This window comes from Pongo abelii, chromosome 3, assembly GCF_028885655.2.
Source record: "Pongo abelii isolate AG06213 chromosome 3, NHGRI_mPonAbe1-v2.0_pri, whole genome shotgun sequence".
In the NCBI taxonomy this organism is placed as follows: Eukaryota; Metazoa; Chordata; class Mammalia; order Primates; family Hominidae; genus Pongo; species Pongo abelii.
In genome coordinates, this window is record NC_071988.2 from 172,574,203 (window position 1) to 172,596,672 (window position 22,470).

General features: G+C 35.3%; 2 protein-coding genes across 3 annotated transcripts in view; one reads left to right on the forward strand and one right to left on the reverse strand.

Annotated features, from left to right (window-relative positions):
• LRBA (LPS responsive beige-like anchor protein) overlaps positions 1–22,470 on the reverse strand; it is a 763,816-nt gene that overhangs the window by 459,140 nt on the left and 282,206 nt on the right. For both annotated transcript variants that reach the window (XM_024245927.3, XM_054553557.2), the window contains exon 35: positions 20,267–20,375. In XM_024245927.3, the coding sequence (XP_024101695.2) occupies positions 20,267–20,375 (109 nt within the window). The remainder of the gene's footprint in view (positions 1–20,266; positions 20,376–22,470) is intronic.
• LOC112133051 (protein archease-like) lies at positions 5,627–6,085 on the forward strand. Its single transcript, XM_024245928.2, has one exon. The coding sequence runs from the start codon at positions 5,627–5,629 to the stop codon at positions 6,083–6,085; it is 459 nt and encodes a 152-aa protein (XP_024101696.1).

The following is a 22,470-nucleotide window of genomic DNA, read 5'->3' on the forward strand; positions in this document are numbered from 1 at the left end:
CTACAGCCTGGATAACAAAGTGAGACACTGTCTCAAAAAAAAAAAAAAAACATATATATATATATATATATACTATATATATATATATATATATACTATATATATATATATATACTATATATATATTTATATGCTATTTATATATAATATATATATTCTAGATTTTCTATATATATATAAAACAACAGAGAAACAAGAAAAAAGTATATATATATATATATATAAAACCACAGAAAATCTAGAATATACGAGAACATTTAAATAATCTTGAAATGGAAAATAATTTACTAAACCTAAAAATAAGGAAAGCAATAATAGAGAAAAAAACTTAAATTGCATTAAAATTTAAAAGACTATAAATCTATAATACAAATAATGATAAAAAGAAAGTTCTGGGGGAACACATTACAACAAATAAAACAGAGGAAAAAACCTTTATCATATAAACCCATATACAAATCAGTAAGAAAACCAGTAACACAGATTTTGTTTGAATGAGCAAAGGAAACAAACAGACATTAAAAAAATTAAAACTATCATGATTATAATGAAGTAGTGTTCATTCTCACTAGAAATTAAATACAATGCAGACTTTAAACAAGATTCTACATGCTTTTATTTATCAAACTGAAAATTATTCAATTATGGCAATGGAACAGAGAAACAAGAAAAAAGTATAAAGCTTCTCAAAAGAAGTCATTCTCTGATCCCAGATTTTCACTTAAAAGACTTTAGCAAACTAAAAAATCAGAAACATAAATAAAGATTTCTGAACACTAAATTCCTCAAAACTTTATTTACAAAAGCAAAATACACATAATTTAAGTGTGTAAGAATGGAGACTGGTAAAATAAATAAGTACATATTTATATTGGAAATATAAATAGCTGTTTCAAATCACATTTTCAAAAATTTTCACAAATGGCAAATTGCTAACAATACATTATTTTAATGTTAGATTTTAAAGAAGCATGCATACAACTCTAATTTGGTGAATGGGTAGATTCATTTAATAAGTTAAATGAGTATATGTGTATAACAAAAAAGAAAATAGGGTAAAAAATAGATGTGACCTTTGCATTACCTTCGCAACTTGTTTTACATCTATAGTTATTTCAAATTAGTCAAAAACAAAAAGCAAAATCCAACAAAGATAAACAGATGTTCAAGCTAAACAATAAACGACTTTCATTCTTTACATTTTTTATTTTCTAAATTTTCTATATTAAAAAATACTTCATTTTTATAATTAGAAAAATAAACATGTTTAAATTTAAAAATCGATCAATGAGGAAAAAAGCAGCTACTTAAGAGGAAAATTGAATAATTTACCATGATTAGCTCTAAAATTGGTATATACATTACCCCAAAATACATAACACTAAAATATGTAATTGTTAAAATGTTTCACATTCCTTTAGAACTGTCAAGAATATGTTCAATAATAGAATATATTATTATAATAGCAAAACACTGCCATGAAGTCGACAGAGGCTATGGGGACAGACTGTACTGGGTTATTGTTATGAAACCTGGGTTCTAATTCAGATCATGGATTTAATTGTTCTGTGATCAAAGCTAAATCACATTCTCTCAGTCTACCTTGCATACATACATCAAGGATGTGTTATGGTACTGAAATGAGACAATGTGTACTAAATCACTTAACAGATGATGTTAGGCCACATAGCAAAGAGATTATCAGTTTATACTGGGTATCAGACTACCCTGGTTCAAGTCCAAGCTTCATTACATACTAGCTATATGACCTAGAACAAATCACTGAGCCTCGCTGTAGTTTTCTTATCTGTAAAATTGGACTGAAGATAATAACATTTACCTCAAAGGATTGTTATGATAATTTATTTTATATTTGTTAAGAATTCAGAAAAACAAGTGGTACTATGGAAGTGTTTATTTTTAAAAATTTATAAGTACTCACAAAAATGTTAACTATTTTAATAAAAATATTTTGCTTGCTAATTGGAAAAAAATCTTTGAATTCTTCACCTAAAAAATATATAGATTGCTATACTTGCCAGACATAGCAGCTCATATATGTAATCCCAGCACTTTGGGAGGCTTGAGCTCAGGAGCTTGAGACCAGCCTGGGCAATATGACAAAACCCCATCTCTACAAAAAACAAAACAAAAATTAGCCAGGTCTGGTGGTGTGCACATGTACTCGGGAGGCTGAGGTGGGAAGATCACTTGAATCCAGGAGGCTCAGGTTGCAGTGAGCCAAAATCGCACCACTACATTCCAGCCTGGGTGACACAGTGAGACTCTGTCTCAAAATAATAATAATAGTAATAATAATAATAATAATAATAATAATAATAATAATAATCAGTGCTTTCATGGTCTTTATTTAATAAAAAAAAAATACTCCATTTTTATTACTTCAAAAAAACCAAGACCACCTGGTTTGCAGTTCCACTGAAGCTAGCAACAAGTGAGTTTTACAGTATGTTAGATAAAATTCAAAGCAACATTGGCCCAAAGACCTTTTGAAAATTCTTACTAAAGTTGATTTTAACTCACATAGATTCCTAAAAGAAAAATCATTAAGTGATAATCGTCAGTACACATGTTTTACAGATATATCACATTAGTTTAAAGAAACTAAAATTCTAAAAGACAACCTTCTTTACAAAAATGATAGCCAGGAAACTTGTATATTCACACATGCACAACGTTTACAAGGTATAATGTTTCTGCATGACATAATTTTTTTCATAAATATTCTGTTTATAACCATAAGATTAAGAAACAAAGTTAAGATGTACATCTAATCAATGATGTCATGACATTCATGGAACCTCTCTGTAAACCAAAAGCATAAAATGTCAAGGATATCCCACTCCAATGATAAGCATGCAATGAACTAAAGAGATGCACATTGCAGATCTACACTGTCATCAATCCTTTGATAATAAATGAAACAAGTCAGCTACTTTACAACCACAAATCGTACATTAAATAGATGACAACATCTTTTTTTGCAGAAGAAGGTAACTAGCAGTAGATAAAATTCAGTTATATTATTTAAGAATGTACAGCTTGAATTCAAGGCTGAATACAGACAACCTCTAAGATATAAGCTGTCTCAAAAAAAAAAAAAAGCCTCATCCTGCAGAGTATTGTTTAAGAGCAATACAGTTAGAACATGAGCATACTTCAACCAATTGAAGTTTGTTGAAAAAGGGTAAAGACTAGCAGACATAAAAAAAAATATACGTTTGCTCTCTTAAAATGGACTCTGATGTAGAAGAGATGAACAAATATATTTTCTCTGCTAAAATTTTAAGTAACAACAATATTTGGAAATATTTCTTGTTTTATTTAGATATTTTATTATAACGCCTTAAAATATTACTACACAATATTGCAAATCTCACAGCACAATGATTAAAATGAAAAACTATATTAGACAAAACATAAAAGTAAATAGCTTAGAATAAAGCTGCAATGCATTCCAGGATTAGATCCTATTCACACGGTCTTTAGAAATCTAATAAAATTTGAACCAAATTCATAGATTAGTAATTGGGAAACAGATTACCTGGATCTGGATCCAAGTTGTAACTCTAGGTTATTTCTGCTTCATGCTATTTTCAAACTTATAAAATGAGGGATAATATCAGTACTATCTCAGAGGTTTGTTGTAAGAATTAGTTACTACTTATACATACCTCTAATAGCTACTGAAATAGCATAAGGATTCATGAAATATTAGCTACTGTTGGCACCATCATTCCTCACCTAAACTGAAAATATATATACTGTTCAGATCAAATCAATTTAATCTCTTTCACAACAGTTTTAGAAACATTTCTTCAATTTTCAATTCCATATTTCCACCTTCCTCGTTCTCTCTCATTCATACACCAATTCCACGTGTTTACTCCATCATTCTCTCTCATTCACACACAAAAGAACACATACACTACCCACCACCACAATCACTAAATTTCAAATTTAAAAAAAGTGCAATCTTAACCCATAGTTACAACAAAGAAAGCATCTCCATAATTAATTAGAAAGTACACTAAGAAATAGATTCCAGGTTAGGATGGTAGGCTGATATTGCAATTACATTTTTTTTCCTTCCTCAATTCCTAAAAACAAATTAGCAAAAAATAAATAAATAAATAACAAAAAATAATTTTTAAAAATGATGAAACAATGTAAGGAATGCACCATAAATCACCAAACATTAAAAAATTGGTTGCCAAGGGGAACAAAAACAAACTGGTTCTAGAACTGAGGGAGCAACAAAGCTTAGTTCTTAATCATGTCCCCATGCCCCCAAAGCAATATTGGTAAGTTGACAAAATTCTGATAATTTTCTTAATGCCTTCAAATACAGAGAGAAACAAACTGAGTAGGTAACATTACCTCTTTCCTCTTCTACCTGGAGATGCCAGAAAAACTTACAGAACAAATACTGGTGAAGCAAGAAATTGAAAAATGGGGCTGATTCACTAAAACTGAAGTAAACTCGACTCTACTCTCTTAAATGACTGAGGAAAATGATTCAAAGCCTAAGCACATCTTCCCATGAGAACTGTCTATAGTCTAATGAGATAGAATGAACTTGGTAGAAAATATTTAACAAAATCTTAGAAAAAAATGAGGGTTTCTAAGAAAGATTCCTCACCTATTTCAAATAAGCTCTTCCTCTTCATGATAGGCCACAGGATAGTCTACAAAAATCAAACTGTAGCTCAGATGGGGGAAATATTAGCTTTACACAGAGGATGGAGAGGGAAATAAGTCACTAAGATATCCTGTTGTCTAAGCTAACAGAATATCTGCACAGAGCATTCTAAGAATGAACACAATGAAACAAAAAAGTATGGTAGTTATACAAACATATAGCACCAATCAATCAACAAATAAGTTAATAAATAAATTTAAAATAAAACGTTAATATAGAAAAGACAAAACATCTGATGAGAAAGTATCTCAAAGAAGAAAATTATTCATGATTATTTTTTCTAATGAACAACATAACAAAAACATAATGCAAATAAGATAACACTCAAAGTGACTAAGGAAAGGGGCTGAAGTCCTAAATAAACAAAATTAGGAACAAAACATAAGCTTTATAGACATAATAAATAAATTACAAATAAATATCCCAGACAAAATAAAACATTAAAAATGTACTTACTGGTGGAAAAATAAGGCTAAGGATCAAAGAAAGTCAAGCAACTAAGGAATAACTAATAGATGTGAAAGACAAACTTATATCTAACATATTATTAAGTGTTACTAAGTAAGGAAAAACAAAATAAAGTGAAAGTGGTATTTCAAAGTATAATCTAAAAAATTTCCTAAGAACTGAAGGAAAAATCAGAATCTGCTGATTATAACAAGAAACTATGTCCCAGGATAATTTGATAAATAATGTTCAATACTGAGCCATATTCCTCTTAAAGAATTTTGTGGACAAAGAAATCACAGGCAGAAGACACAAAAAGCAAATCAAAAATTGAGGGAAAATATCAGACTGTCCTCTGAAAGCAACATTCAAAGTCAGAAGATAACAAAACAATGTCTGCAAAGTTCTAAGGGAATTTAAGTGTTACCCAACAATATTAAGTCAAGCAAGGCAGTAATGGCACAGAAAGAGGGAGATGTTAGAGATTACAATTTGACTGAGGAACAGAAGGCGATCAAGGCCAACTATCCGCCAGTCAATAGGAATTACGAGTATTTGGATCATACAGCAGATGTCCAGTTACACACATGGGGAGATACTCTGGAGGAAGCATTTGAGCAATGTGCAATGGCCATATTTGGTTACATGATAGATACCAGGACTGTGGAGCCTCTCCAAACAATAGAAGTAGAAACCCAAGATGTTTCTACTTTTCTTTTTCACTTTTTAGATGAGTGGCTTCATAAGTCCAATGCTGATGAATTCTTCATACCCTGGGAAGTGAAAGTACTTTGTATTGATCAAAGACATTTCCAATTACAATCAGTTGGGTGGAGAGAATGTTTATTGTCCAAGCACCCTCAGGGAACAGAAGTCAAAGTTATAACATATTCAGCAATGCAGGTCTATAATTAAGAAAACCCAGAAGTTTTTGTGATCATTGACATTTAAGACCAAAAAAGAAAAGACTCCTAAGAAGAACTGTTTTTTTTTTTTTTTCTCTTCCTTTTGGGAAGACAATGTGAATTAAATTCTACATTATCTTCTGAAATACAGAAATTGTAGAACAAAAATTTATAACTTTATTATTATTATTTTTTTCCTGAGACAGAGTATTGCTCTGTCCCCCAGGCTAGAGTGCAGTGGCATGATCTTGGCTCACTGCAGCCTCTGCCTTCCAGGTTCAAGCAATTCCCATGCCTTAGCCTCTCCAGTAGCTGGGACTACAGGCATGCGCTACCCCACGCCCGGCTAATTTTTGTATTTTTAGTAGAGATGGGGTTTCACCTTGTTGGCCAGGCTGGTCTCGAACTCCTGACCTCAAGTGATCCACCCACCTTGGCCTCTCAAAGTGGTGGAATTATAGGTGTGAGCCACCACGACCAGCCAGAAATTTACAACTTGAACTGTGACTTTCCGAAATGGAAAATCAGGGCACGTCCTTGGTCAGTGTTCCCCAAATAGTCAAACTTTAAAGAATTCTTCAATTCTTAAGGGGCCGTTATGGTCCTTCATTTGTTGATCATCTGCTGTGGCAGCAGGTGCCTCATGCCCTTCCATTGCAATGCAAGCCTTCCAGCCTCCCCCAGAATGGAACGCTGATGTCAGCAGCAGCCTGGTGCTAAATCCAATTTGGAAAAAAAAAATTTTTTTTGAGAAAATATATTTCCACACCCAGAAAAAAATATATAAAGTTAAGCAGAATGCCATTCAAATATAAAGACAGCGGGCTAATATTCTTAAACATGGGAGAACTTTAAGTTTACAATACATATAAGCCCCCTGTGGAAAAAGAATAGCCATGAAATGCAGCCAACTAAGAACTGAGTCAAAAGAAAGAACCTGGAAATTAAGTTCCAACTAATAAAGTGGGGGAAAATTAAGAATGAGTATTGAATTCACTTAAATAAAGAACAAATACTCAAGTACTGTAAGAAATGTGATTATAAACATGAATGTTATAAATTTAGACAACATGAAAATTAAAATATAACTAAAAATTAGGAGGTGAGGGGAGAGAAAATAAAAGGAACATACAAGTGACTAATATCCTCAGCCTCCATAAGAAGGTGTGAAATGACATACGTAACATAAAAATCAACATCAGAGGAGGGCAGAGCACAATGGCAGAATAGAGGTCTATCCCGTTCATCCACCCTGCTGCAACAACAAATTTTAACAACTATCTGCGCATAGCAAAGCACCATCACAAGAACCAAAAATCAGGTGAGCGATCACAGTACTTGTTTTTAACTTCGTATCATGGGAAGAGGCATTGAGGGGGGCAGGAGAGACAGACTTGAATCACTGATGCCATCTCTGCCCCATCGCCCAGCAGTGGCCATGCACTGCAGACAGAAACTGCACTTTGGGGAACGAGAGCTCAACGACTGGAGAACTTTACACTGGTCTCAGTGCTGCCCTGTCACAGCAAAGAATAAAGCTATGCTGGGCTCCTTCCATAGAGGGAGCATGAGGACCAGCCCTAGCCAGAGGGGAATCACATATCCCAAGGGACAGAACATGAGTTTCTTGGCAAGCCTCGCCACCCAGGCTAAAGTACGCTGGGTTCCTAGATAAACTTGAAAGGCAGTCTAGGACACAAGGACTGCAATTTCTAGGCTCCTCCTAGTGCTAGGTTGGGCTTAGGGCCGGTGAACTAGGGTTGCACATGACCTAGAGAGACACCAGCTTGCATGGCTAAGGAAGTGCTTGCATCAGCCCTGCCCTAACCCCAGGCAGTGAAGCTCATAGCAATGAAAGTTACTCCTTGCTTCTGCTTAAGGAGAGGAGAGCAAAGAGTAAAAAGGACTTTGACTTGCATCTAGGATACCAGCTCAGCCACAGTAGGATAGGGCACCAGGCAGAGTCATGAGCCCCATTCCAGGCCTTAGCTCTCGAATGATATTTCATTTCTAGACACAACCTGGACCAAAAGTGAACCCAGTGCCTTGAAGGTAAGGACCCAGTCCTGGTAGGATTCATCACCTGCAGATTAAAAAACTCTTGGGCCCTGAATAACCAGCAGTGATAACGAAGGGAATACACCATGTGTCTTGGGCTCTGAGACTTACTAGCTTCAGGGGTGACCCAGCATATTCCCAGCTGTGGTGCCTACAGTGAAATACTACTAATGTTTCAGAAAAGCAGAGGGAAAAATAAAGGGAACTTTGTCTTGCATCCTATGTACCAGCTCAGCTACATGGGGGTAGAGTAATAAGCTGGCTCTTGGGGTCCCAAAGTCCGGGCTTAGGCTCTTGGACAGCATTTCCAGATGTGCTTTGGGACAGAGGGGAGCTCACTGCCCTAAAGAGCGAGTCTCAGGCCTGGCAGCATTCATCACAAGCTGACAGAAGAGCCCCTAGGCTCTCAGTAAACATCAGTGGCGGCCTGAAGGAATCCCCTGTGGACCGGTGGTGGGGGTGGCCACAGGGAGAGGCAGCTCTGCCTGTGGAAAGTGAAGAAAAGAGTAGGAAAGACTTTGTATTGCGGTTTGAGTGCAGGCATAATGACAGTAGAACAGAATATCACGAAAATTGCTAAGCTGTTTAACTCCAGTCCCTGGCTCCCAGACAGCACTTTGGACATTCCTGGAGCCTGTGGGAACTCACGGCCCTGAAGGGAAGACACTGGGGCAAGACCCAGCGCTGTGCAGGTTTCAGGTCTAACCCAGTGCAGCCCTAGTGGTGGTGGCCAAAGACTTACTTGCATCACCACACCCCCGGTTGCAGGTGGCTCAGCAAAGAGAGATAGACTGTTTGTATGGGAGAAAGGGAAAAGAACAAGAGTCTCTGGCTGGTAATCCAGATCATTCTTCCACATCTTATCTAAGACCACCAAAATGGTACTCTACGAGTCAGCAAAAAACACAGCCTTATTGGGGTTGGGGTCCAAGTCCTTTCAAATACCTGGAAAGCCTTCCCAAGAAGAACAGTCACAAACAAGCCCAGACTGTGAAGACTATAATAAATACCTAAGTCTTCAATGCTCATACACTGAAGAACATTAGCAAGTATAAACATCATCCACGAAAACATGGCCTCACCAATGAACTAAATAAGGCACCAGGAACCAATTCTGAAGAAACAGAGACATATGACAACTCAGATAGACAATTCGAAATAGCTGTTTTGAGGCAACTCAAAGAAATTCAAGATAACACAGAGAAGAAATTCAGAATTCTATCAGATAAATTTAACAAAGGGATTAAATTTTTTTTTTAAATCAATCAGAATGAGTAGGGAGGTGGAGGTTACAGTGAGCTGATATCCAACCACTGCACTGCAGCCTGGGTGATAGAGCCAGACCGTGTCTCAAAAAATAAAATAAAATAAATTTAAATATATATATATACATATATATATACATGGCAGAAATTCTATAATTGAAAAATGCAATAACATGCTGAAGAATGCATCAGAGTATCTTAACAGCAGAACTGATCAAGAAGGAAGTAGTGAGCTTGAAGACAGGCTATTTGAAAATACATAGAGGAGAAAAAAGGAATAAGAAAAAATGAAGCATGCCTACAAAATCAGAAAACAGCTTTAAAGGGGCAAATCTAAGAGTAAATAGCTTTAAAGAAGAGATAGATAAAAAGAGAGGGGTAGAAAGTTTATTCAAAAGAATAATCAGAGAACTTCCCCAACCTTGAGAAAGATATCAAATTCAAGTAAAAGAAGCTTATAGAACAGCAAGCAGAAAGATTACCTCTGGGCATTTAATAATCTAAAGGTCAAGAATAAAGAAAGGATCCTAAATGCAGCAAGAGAAAAGAAATAACATACAATGGTGCCTCAATACATCTGGAAGCAGACTTTCCAGTGGAAACCTTACAGGCCACAAGAGTGGCAAGACATATTTAAAGTGCTGAAAGAAAAACACTTTTACTCTAGAATAGTATATCCAGTGAAAATATCCTTTAAGCATGAAGGAGATAAAAAGACTTTCCCAGTCAAACAAATGCTAAAGGATTTCATCAACACCGGACGTGTCCTAAAAGAAATGCTAAAGGGAGCTCTACAATCTGAAAGAAAAGGATGTTCATGAGCAAGAAGAAACCATCTGAAGGTACAAATCTCACTGGTAATAGTAGGCACACAGAAAAGCACAGAGTAGTATTACACTGTAATTGCAGTGTATAAATATACCAAGTAGAAAGACTAAATAATGAACCAATGAATAATAACTACAAAACTTTTCCAGACATAGATAGTACAGTTAAGATAAAAAGAAAAACAACAGAAAGTTTACAACTAGAGAGACAAAGTTACGGCGTAGTTTTCATTAGGTTCCTTTTTGTGTGTTTGTTTCTTTATGCAATCAGTGTGAAGTGAAGTTGCCATTAGTTTTACATAACAGGTTATAAGATTGTGTTGGCAAGCCTTGTAATAACCTCAAACTGAAACAAATACAATGGGTACACAAAATATAAAAAGCAAGAAATTAAATCATACCACCAGAGAAAACCACCTTCACTACAAGGAAGACAAGGAAGGAAAAAAGGAAGAGAAGTCTGCAAAACAACCAGAAAGCAATAACAAAATGGCAGTAGCAAGTCTCTACTTATCAATAATAACATTAAATGTAAATGGACTAAACTCTACAATCAAAAGAAATAAAGTGGCTGAATGAATTAAAAAACAAGACCTAATGATCTGTTGCTTGTAAGAAACACACTTCAACTATAAAGATACACATAGACTGAAGATAAAGAGATGAAAACAGATATTCCAAGCCAGTGAAACAAAACACAGCAAGAGTAGTTACATCTAATCAGATAAAATAGATTTCAAGAAAAAAATTGTAAGAAGAGACAAAGACGGTCATTATATAGTGATAAAGGGGTCAATCCAGCAAGAGGATATAACGATTGTAAATAAATATGCGCTGTATTTGTCCATTTTCACACTGCTATAAAGAACTACCCAAGACTGGGTAATTCATAAAGGAAAGAGGTTTAATTGACTCACAGATCCACGTGGTGGGGAGGCCTCAGGAAACTTACAATCATGGTCGAAGTGGAAACTGGCACCTTCTTCACAAGTTGGCAGGAAAGACAAGAGTGAAGGAGGAATTTCCAAACACTTATAAAATCATCAGATCTCATGAGAACTCACTCACTATTACGAGAACAGCATGGAAGAAACTGCCCCCCAATGATCCAATCACTTGCCTCCCTTGACACATGGGGATTATAGGTCCCTCCCTCAACACGTGGGGATTACAATTCAAGATGAGATTCGGATGGGGACACAGAGCCAAACCGTATCATGCACCCAACACTGGAGCAACCAAATATATAAGGAAAATATTATGAGAACTAAAGAGATAGACTCCAATACAATAATAGCTAGACACATGAAAATATCCCACTTTCAGCATTGGGCAGATCTCACAGACAAAAAAAAAAAAAAAAAAAAATCAAAAAAGAAACAGCAGACTTCATCTGTACTACAGAACAAGTGGATCTAAAGATATTTACAGAACATTTCTTGTTTTTTTTTTTTTTTTTTTTTTTGAGATGGAGTCTTGCTCTGTCACCCAGGCTGGAGTGCAGTGGCATGATTCTCAGCTCACCACAACCTCCATCTTCCACGTTCAAGCAATTCTCCTACCTCAGCCTCCTGAGTAGCTGGGATTATAGGCGCATGCCACCACACCCAGCTAATTTTTTTATTTTTAGTAGAGACGGGGTTTCACCATGTTGGCCAGGCTGGTCTCGAACTCCTGGCCTCAGGTGATCCACCTGCCTCAGCCTCCCAAGGTGTTGGGATTACAGGTGTGAGCCACCATGCCTGGTCAGATATTTACAGAACATTGCATCCAACAGCTACAGAATATACATTCTTCTCCTCAGCACATGGGTCATTCTCAAGAACAGACCATATGTTTGGTCACAAAACAAGTCTGAAAACATTCGAAAAACCTGAAATATCAAGCATCTTCTCTGACCACAGTGAAATATAACTACAAATCAATAACAGGAATATTAAAAACTATACAAATATATTGAAATTAAACAATATGTTCCTGAATCACCAGTGTAATGATGAAGAAATTAAGAATAAAATTGAAAAATTTCTTCAAACAAATGATAATAAAAACACAACATACTAAAACATACAGGATACAGCAAAAGCACTATTAAGAAGAGAATTTATAGCTATAAATGCCTGCGTCAGAAAAAAGAAAATCTTCAAATAAATAACCTAATAATGCATCTTAAAGAACTAGAAAAGTAACAGCAAACTGAACTCAAAATTAGAAGAAAAGAAATACTAAAGTTCAGAGCAGAAATAAATGAATTTGAAATGAAGAAAATACAGAAGAGTGATTAAACAAAAGGTTGGCTTCTTGAAAAGATAAACAAAATTGGCAACATTTTAGTGAGACTAAGAAAAAGAGACGATCCAAACAAATGAAATCAGATTTGAAAAGGGAGACATTACAACTGATACTGTAGAAATTCAAAGGATCATTAGTGGCTACTATGAGCAACTATATGTCAATAAATTTGGAAAATCTAGAAGAAATGGATCAATTCCTAGATACATAAACCTACCAAGATTGAACCATTAAGAAATCTAAAACCTAACAGACCAATAACAAGTGACAAGAGTGAAGCCTTAATAAAAAGTATCCCAGTAAAGAAAAGCCTGGGGCCAGATGGCTTCACTGAATTCTACCAAACATTTTAAGAACTAATATCAATCCTACTCTAAGTATTCCAAAAAATAGAGAGGAGGGAAGAATTCCACACTAATTCTACAAGACCAATATTACCCTGATACCAAAACCAAAGACATATTAAAAAAAGAAAACTATAGGCCAATCTCACTGATGAATATTGATGCAAAAATCCTCATGAAAATACTAGCAAGGTGAATTTAAAAATACATTAAATGATGAGTTCATGTCCTTTGTAGGGACATGGATGAAATTGGAAATCATCATTCTCAGTAAACTATCGCAAGGACAAAAAACCAAACACCGCATGTTCTCACTCATGGATGGGAATTGAACAATGAGAACACATGGACACAGGAAGGGGAACATCACACTCTGGGGACTGTTGTGGGGTGAGGGGAGGGGGGAGGGATAGCATTAGGAGATATACCTAATGCTAAATGACGAGTTAATGGGTGCAGCACACCAGCATGGTACATGTACACATATGTAACTAACCTGCACATTGTGCACATGTACACTAATACTTAAAGTATAATAATAATAAAAAAAGAAAAAATAAATAAATAAAAATACATTAAAAAGGTCATTAATCATGACCAAGTGGGATTTATCCTAGGGATGCAAGGATGGCTCAATATATGCAAATCAATCAATGTGATACACGATATCAACAGAATGAAGGATAAAAAAATGATCATTTCAACTGATGCTGAAAAAGCATCTGATAAAGTACAACATCCCTTCATGATAAAAACCCTCAAAAAAAAACCTGATACAAATGGAATATGCCTTAACATAATAAGCCATATATGACAGACCAACAACCAGTATCATACTGAATGGAGAAAACTGAAAGCATTTCCTCTAAGATCTGGAACATGACAAGAACATGTACTTTCACCACTATTATTCAACATAGAACTGGAAGCCTTAGCTAGTGTAATCCAACAAGAGAAGGAGATAAAGAGCATTTAAATTGGAAAGGAGTAAGTCAAATTATCTTTATTTGAAGATGATGTGATCCTGTTTTTAGAAAAACCTAGAGTCCACCAAAAAAGTGTAAGAACTGATAAACAAATTCAGTAAAGTTGCAGTATACACAAATCAACATACAAAAATGAGTAGTGGTCAGGCATGATGGTTCATGTCTATAATCCCAGCACTTTGTGAAGATGAGGTGGACTGCTTGAGCCCAGGAGTTCGAGACCAGCTGGGCAACATGGTAAAACCCTGCCTCTATAAAAAACACAAAAATTACCCGGACATGGTGGCACATGCCTGTAGTGCCAGCTACTCAGGATACTGAGGTGAGCAGACTGATTGACCCCAGAAGTTCAAGGCTGCAGTGAGCCATGACTGTGTCACTGCACCCCAGCCTGGGTGACAAAGTGAGATCCCATCTCAAGCACTCAATCAATATCAGTAGCATATCTATATGCCAACAGTGAACAATCTGAACGTGAATTCAAAAAAGTAATCCCATTTACAACAGAAACATACAAAATTAAATACCTAGAAATAAATTTTACAAAAGTGGTGAAAGATCTCTATAATAAAAACTATAAATCACTGATAAAAGAAATTGAAGAGAATATAAAAAAATGGAAGGATATTCTATGTTTATGGATTCGAAAATCAATACTGTTAAAATATCCATATTAAACAAAGCAATCTACAGATTCAACACAATCTCTATCAAAATACTAATGACATTCTTCAAAGAAATAAAACAAAATCCTAAAATTTATGTGGAATCACAAGATTCCACACATTAAAGGCCTGTGCCACATAAAATTTATGTGGAATCAAAATAGTCAAAGCTATCCTGAGCAACAAGAATAAAACTGGAGGAATCAGATTATCTGACTTCAAATTATATTACCAAGTTATAGTAACCAAAACAGAATGGTATTAGAATAAAAACAGACACATAAACCAATGGAACAAAAAGAGGACCCAGGAACAAATCCACACAGCTACAGGAAATGAATTTTCAACAAAGGTGCCAAGAACAAACATTGGAGAAAAGACATTCTCTTCAATAAATGGCACTGGGAAAACTAGTTATCCATATGCAGAAGAATGAACCTTGATCCCTACACCTCACACCTTACGTAAAAATCAAATCAAAATGGATTAAAGACTTAAATCTAAGATTTCAAACTATGAAACTACTACAAAAAAAAAACTGAGGAAACTCTCCAAGACATTGGTCTGGGCAAAAATTTCTTCAGTAATACCCCATAGTCACAAGCAACCAAAGCAAAAATGAATAAATGGGATCATATCAAGTTAAAAAGCTACTGCACAGCAAAGGAAACAGTCAACAAAGTGAAGAGACAACCCATAGAATGGAAGAAAATATTTGCAAAGCTACCCATCTGACAAGAGATTAATAAGCAGAATATGTAAGGAACTCAAACAACTCTATAGGAAAAAATAATAATCCAATTTAAAAATGGGCAAAATATTTGAATAGACATTTCTCAACAGAAGACATACAAATGGCAAACAGGCACATGAAAAGGTGTTCAGGCCAGGTGCAGTGGCTCATGTCTGTAATCCCAGAACTTTGGGAGGCCAAAGCAGGCAGATCAGTTGAGGCCAAGAGTTTGGGACCAGCCTGGCCAACATGGTAAAATTCCATCTCTACTAAAAATACAAAAATTAACTAAGCATGATGGCACAGGCCTTTAATCCCAGCTATTCGGGTGGCTGAGCCATGAGAATCCCCTGAACCAGGGAGGTGGAGATTGCAGTGAGCCAAGATCGCATCACTGCACTCCAGCCTGGGTGACAGAGTGAGGCTGTGAAAAGAAAAAAAAAAAAAAATAGAAAAGAAAGAAAAGAGAAAAGAGAAGAGAAGAGAAGAGAAAAGGTGTCCAAGGGCCGGGCACTGTGACTCACACCTGTAATCTCAGCACTTTGGGAGGCTGATGAAGGCACATCACTTGAGGCCAGGAGTTCAAGACCAGCCTGACCAACACAGCGAAACCCCATCTCTACTACAAATACAAAAATTAGCCGGGTGTGGTGGCACAGGCCTGTAATCCCAGCTACTCAGGTGGCTGAGTCATGAGAATCGCATGAACCAGGGCAGTGGAGGTTGCAGTGAGCCAAGATTATGTCACTGTACTTCAGCCTGGGCAACATAGCAAGACTCTGTCTCAAAAAACAAAACAAAACAAAAGGTGCTCACCATCATTGATCATCACAGAAATGCAAATCAAAAGTACCATGAGATATCATCTCACTCGAGTTAAAATGGCTTGTATCCAAAAGTCAGGTAATAACAAATGCTGTCGAGGATGTGGAGAAAAAGGAACCCACATACACTATTGGTGGAGTGTAAATTAGTAAAAACCACTATGAGAACAGTCTGGAGGTCCCTCAAAAAACTAAAATAGAGCTACCATATGATCCAGCAATCCCACTGTTAGGTATATATCCAAAAGAAAGGAAATCAGTATATTGAACATATATCTGTACTCTCATGTTTGTTGCAGCACTGTTTACAATGGCTAAGATTTAGAAGCAACCTATATGTCCAGCAAAAGATGAATGGATAAAGAAAATGTGGTGCTTATACACAATGGAGTACTATTCAGCCATAAAAAGGAATGAGATTCTTTCCCATGTGCAACAACATGGATGAAAATGGAGATCATTATGTTAAGTGAAATAAGCTATGCACAGAAAGACAAACATTGCATGTTCTCACTTATTTGTGGGATCTAAAAATCAAAACAATTGAACTTGTTCAGTTGAACTCTGAACAATTGAACTCTGAGTTCAAAACAGTTTTACTCAGAGAGACAATAGAAGGATGGTTACCAGAGGCTAGGAAGGGAAGTGAGGGTGTCACGGGGAGGTGACGATGATCTATAGGCATAAAAAAAATAGAACAAATGAGTAAGATCTAATATTTGATAGCACAACAGGAGACAACAGTCAATAATAATTTAATTGTGCATTTTAAAGCAACTAAAATGGTGTATCTGGATTCTTTGTAACCCAAAGGATAAATACTTGAAGAGATGGATACCCAATATTCCATGATGTGATTATTATGCACTGCATTCCTATACCAAAATATCTCATGTACTACATAAATATATGTACCTACAATGTACCCACAATTACAAAGAAAAGAATTAATAAAAAATCAATGACATAATTACACTGAAAAGAATTAACTAAAATGGCTGGGTGGAATTCTATGTCAAAACTCATGTTTAAAAACTGAAGCCATCAACCTCTTAATTTTTTCATAATTTATTAACCTTCTATTCTTTCAGAAAATAATTTTCCTTTACTTAAAGAAACATTTCCTTGTTTTTTCCATAACTATTATTTTGCTAAATTTTATACAATACTGCAATAAATAGCCATGTGTACCTATCTTTAAATACTATTATTTTTAATTCCTAACAGATATATTCACAAAAATAGGATTACTCGGTAAATGGGTATTTGCATGTTTGTGAGTGTCAATGTAATTCTCTTAATAGCTATGACTATATTGCTTTCCCTTAAGACTAAAAATGTACTTTCCGTTAACAATACAAAAGAACAGCATTGCCCATTTCGTCTCCCTTATTCACTTCACCAGTATGTTATCATTCTTTTTACTTTCTCTCAATAGAAGAATGGAAAATTGATAGTTAATAATTTCTCTACTTTACATAGGAATCCTTTTCATATGTTCACTGGTCACTGTTAGGTTCTTTTGTGAATTTCTTATTCATATCGTCTGACTTTCTGTCTATTGGGTTGTTTTTAAGAATTATTAGTACAGTGAATATATTAATCATTTATCAGTCATATGCATTATGTTTTTCAAGTTGTCGATGGTATCTTTCCTCCACTTAATGTTATAGGTAGTAATACATGTCTACTTTTATATTTCTACTTTCTAAATATCCTACATTTTGGTTACCAAATTCACACATATGCCCAAAAGTTCTACTTTTACAGTTTTCCAAATATGATTCTAAAGTATTTACGATGTCATCTTCCTCCCTATTGCTTATGTCATCTGGAAGAATTTTAATATATGCCGTCTTTTTAGTGGTGTTTTAATTTCTGGAGAGGCAAGTACATCCTCATTACTTTTTCACAAATTGTAGGACTACATTAAAGCATTTATTTTCCCACATTAACTGAATATTTAAATATCCAAATATAATATTTGTGTGTCTTAAATTTGTTATAAAGAATATTTAAATGCCAAATCAACTCTACTGTTATTTTAATGGAATGCTTTACTAATGGATAATGCACTGAGTTTACATACTGACTTGAGAAAAATGAACATTTTTGTGATGTAAAATTTTCTCTCTTTGGCTATAGAAGACAGTATGGAGTCTTTTTCCAGTTGGAAAACTGGAAAAATACAAGTAATGTTGGTATATTAAGTAACAGCACCCTGCCAATGTTAATTTTCTGATTTTGATAACTGTACCAGATTAAGACAGAGAATGTCCTTAGGAAATTTCCACTGAAGTATTTTGAGGTAGAAGGGAATCCTGACTTTAATTTACTCTCAAATTTAGAAAAACAAAGCATAAAGAGAAAGAGAATAAATGTAAAAATTTAACAATCAGAAGATCTGGGAGAACAGTTAATAGGAGTTCCTGCTTTATTCTTACAACTTTCCTGAAAGCCTCAAAATTATTTCAAAACAAAAGACTGATTCTCTGTCTCTGTCTCTCTCTCTCTCTCACACACACACACACACACATACCTCAAGACCCCAAGACAGACTATCCAGCATGGAATTAGTTTATATTTTATCTTATTTGCTTTAATAAAATTTTGTAGCTTCATTCCAAAGAGCATGTGTACTTTTCTTGCAGAATTTGGCCCAAAACATTGTTTTTGTCATATTTATGAATACACTGTATTTCTGATTTCCATTCTTAGCTGGTTACTGACTGCCAAAGAAAAGCTATTAATTTTTTGCATAACTATCTCATACCTAATAATCTCACCAAATTCTCTTATTAACTCTGGTAGAAAAATGTTCAAGATCCAGGTACACCTCAGGACACAGGAATTAGATTTTCCCAGACCACAGCATTAGAAATTTGAAAGTAATCTTCTTCCTTTCTTTACTAGCATTTATATTAGCTATATCTTACACTTGCAAGAACATCAAAAAATATGTTAACAACAGTGATAGTAGGTATCACTCATTTTTCCTGATTTTAAAAGAGATGACTTTAATCATTTTAAATGATGTTTAATAGTCTTTACCATATTTGTATTGTTTTCTTATATAAATCTTTTTCTCTGAGTTTTAATAGGGCTGGCAGCTAAAAATCATCATATACTTTTTTTCTACCTTTACTGATATCTTCATGTTTTTTCTATTTTTAATTTGTTGATATAATTTATTTTGCAGGTAGATATCCTAAAGTAAACAATTTTATAATTCCAGTAAAAATTTTCAGTCATCATACTATATAATTCATTCTTTATATTGATGAATTATGTTATTTAAAGTTATAGTTTAAATTTTGTACTTATATTCTTAAGTGAAATTGGTCTTCTAGAGTTTTATTTTTCTAGAACAATTTTCAGATTTGCTGGTTGTATAAAATTCACTTGGAAGATTTTTCATCTTTTCTAATGTACCAGAAAAATGTCAGCAACATATGAGTTTATCTGTTCTTGATATGTTAGAAGCCATACAGTGCTTTTAAATATTTTTCCAATTCTATAGCAAATGTACTATTTGTCAAATTTTCTAGTTCACCTTAGGTGAATTTAGGCCATTTGTATAGCTACAAAACCATTAATTTCCGCTAGAAATTTGTATTTCTTATACATGTTCAGGCACAACTACTGAGATAAGCAATGGTCCCGGGATGGGTTTTTCACTTAGTCCTCTCCTATGAGAATCCAAGGAGAGAGGTGTAAGCTCCCTCATTTCCTCAGCTACAAATACTATTATGCTCTCAAACCCTAAAGACAGAGAAATTTAACACCTGTGTGTTCAGCTCCTCTCTAGAAACCTGGATGATCTTACCTTTGCCACAGAGATTTTCATTTCTGGCTAACTAGCTCTGTTTTGTCCAGAAAGGGACAACTGCTTCACCAGTTTTCTTTATACGAAAACCATCAGAGCCAAGACTCACCTCTGATTATTAAGATTAGATCAGCCAAACAAGAAGCTTCTCTGATCAAGCTTCTCTGGTAGCTCAACTAAAATTGAGACAAGAGGGCTAAAGAGACATGTACTATCTCCCAGAACCCCCATGACTCTCCCATAAACCTAGATTTTAATTTTTTGATGACATATACTATGTTTCTTTGGACCCGCCATTTTACCAGGACAATTTCTCATGATTATCATTAAAAAACAGTAATTTCCGCACACCAACCACATGTGTAACCTACCTCAAATTCCGCATGTCTGTGAATATCTTCTGCTCTCTGCCTGCTCAGGATAAATTCAGCTTCATTTGCTACTCTTACTAGATGATCCTTCATTGTCTGGCTAAGCAACCTGTAAGAAATGAATGTTATCAAATAAATATATGTATACACACACAAAATAAATGATTATTCACTGCTTACTGTGGAGAGGAAGGAATACGTACTTTCTTCTTTTGACATCATACACAATGAGGTACCATTATTTGCACACTAAATAACTGAGGAATGTAACAACAGCAAAAGGTTATCCTTCTGGCAATAGCAGACTGGCTTCCATCAGACTAGCCCTGTAACAAAAGCAACTCAAAATACTGGATTAAAGCTGTGTTTTAATCTTTTAAAATGCATTGGAAAGTTACCAAGGCAGCCAAAATTAACCAGTGAATATCACAGAGAAGAAAGCACACAAAAGACAGTGTGACTTTTTACATTAAAGCATTTGCTATTCCCAAGTGAGAACAGAGAAGCTACACAGACCTGTCACTAGCCTCACAAAGATAAACAGAAAAAAATTGAGGTTCGCAGTCTGTCAAGGTGGAGGAGTTCTGGTAGACTACCCAAGAGTTACAGCAGGAATCAGGTGTACCCCAGAAAACAAGAAATAGACCAGGCCTCAAAACACTGAAACAGACCTTCAGAGAACATCTGGTGATTGGTATTTAGGTAAACTGGCAGCCAAAAAGCTAAGCAAAGCTTTCAGGGTGGGGAGAAAAAAATCAGAAATACCAATGCAGGAGGGCCATGATAAAACCCCAGGTTTTCAGAGGACCTCAGAAGGGCTACACACTAGAAGACAAACAAAATAGGCCAAACTCTCACAAGAACTTAAAAAAAACCCAGCCTTGAGTCAGCTCAGACTCTAAATTGATACAATCAGCTATTAGTCTAACTGCTAATCAGAAACCAAAAGGAAGTCCTTTCTAAAGGAAGATATCATAGAGACTTAAATTTACCCTTACAATTTTAAAATACAATTTTCAGCATTCAGTCACCAATTAACAGGCACAAGAGACAATATCATACGAATGAAAACTAAATAGAAACTGGCTCACATCTGGACATTGAAATAAATGTAGTTAATATGTTTAGAACTAATTGTGTAATAGAGAATTCCAGTAAAGAATGAAAACTGTAGAAGTACTGAAAATAATATATATAAAAGTAGATTTACTGGGTTATTAAGCTCAGCCAATAAAGGAAAAATTAACTGAAAGATAGGTCAATGACAACTAGACTGAAACATAGTAAGAAAAATTAATGAAAATTGAACAAAATAAATAATAGACATATAGGACAAGGTAAAAGAATCTAATATAAGTGTATCTATAGTATAAGAAAGAGTAGACACATAATTAGAAAAAAAGCAGTATTTTAAGAGATAATGGCCAAGATTTTTCAAAACTGGGAAAAAACACTGAGCCATATGTTGATGGAGTGCTACAAAACCCAAGCAGGGTTTTTAAGGATACCCCGCTTAGGCAGTAATAGTAAAACTATCAAAGAAAAAAATTCTTAATAGCAGACAGGAGGAGAGGCCTTCAAAAGAGCAACAATAAGCCTAATGGAAGCCAGATAAGAATGTAATGACCTATTTGAAATACTAAACAAAAATACTACCTAAAAGGCCAGGCCAGTGGCTCACACCTGTAATCCCAGCACTCTGGGAGGTCCAAGCGAGAGGATCACACGAGGCCAGTAGTTCAAGACCAGCCTTGGCAATGTAGTGAGATCCCATCTCTACCAAAAAAGTTTTTTTTAATTAGCGAGGCATGGTGGTGCATGCCTATGGTCCCAGCTACTCAGGAGCCTGAGGCAGAAGGATCACTTGAGTCAATGAGTTTCAAGTTATAGTGAGCTATGATCACACCACAGCACTCCAGCCTGAGCAACAGAGAGAGATCCTGTCTCAAAACAAACAAACCAACTATCTAAGAATTCTATCCTCTTCAAGACCAGCCTGGGTAACATAGTGAAACCCTGTCTCTACTAAAAATATAAAAATTAGCCAGGCATGATGGCGGGTGCCTGTAATCCCAGATACTAGGGAGGCTGAGGTGGAAGAATGGCTTGAACTTGGGTGGCAGAACTTGCAGTGAGCCGAGATCGCGCCATTGTGCTCCAGCCTAGGCGACAGAGCAAGACTCCGACAGAACGAGCAAACAAAT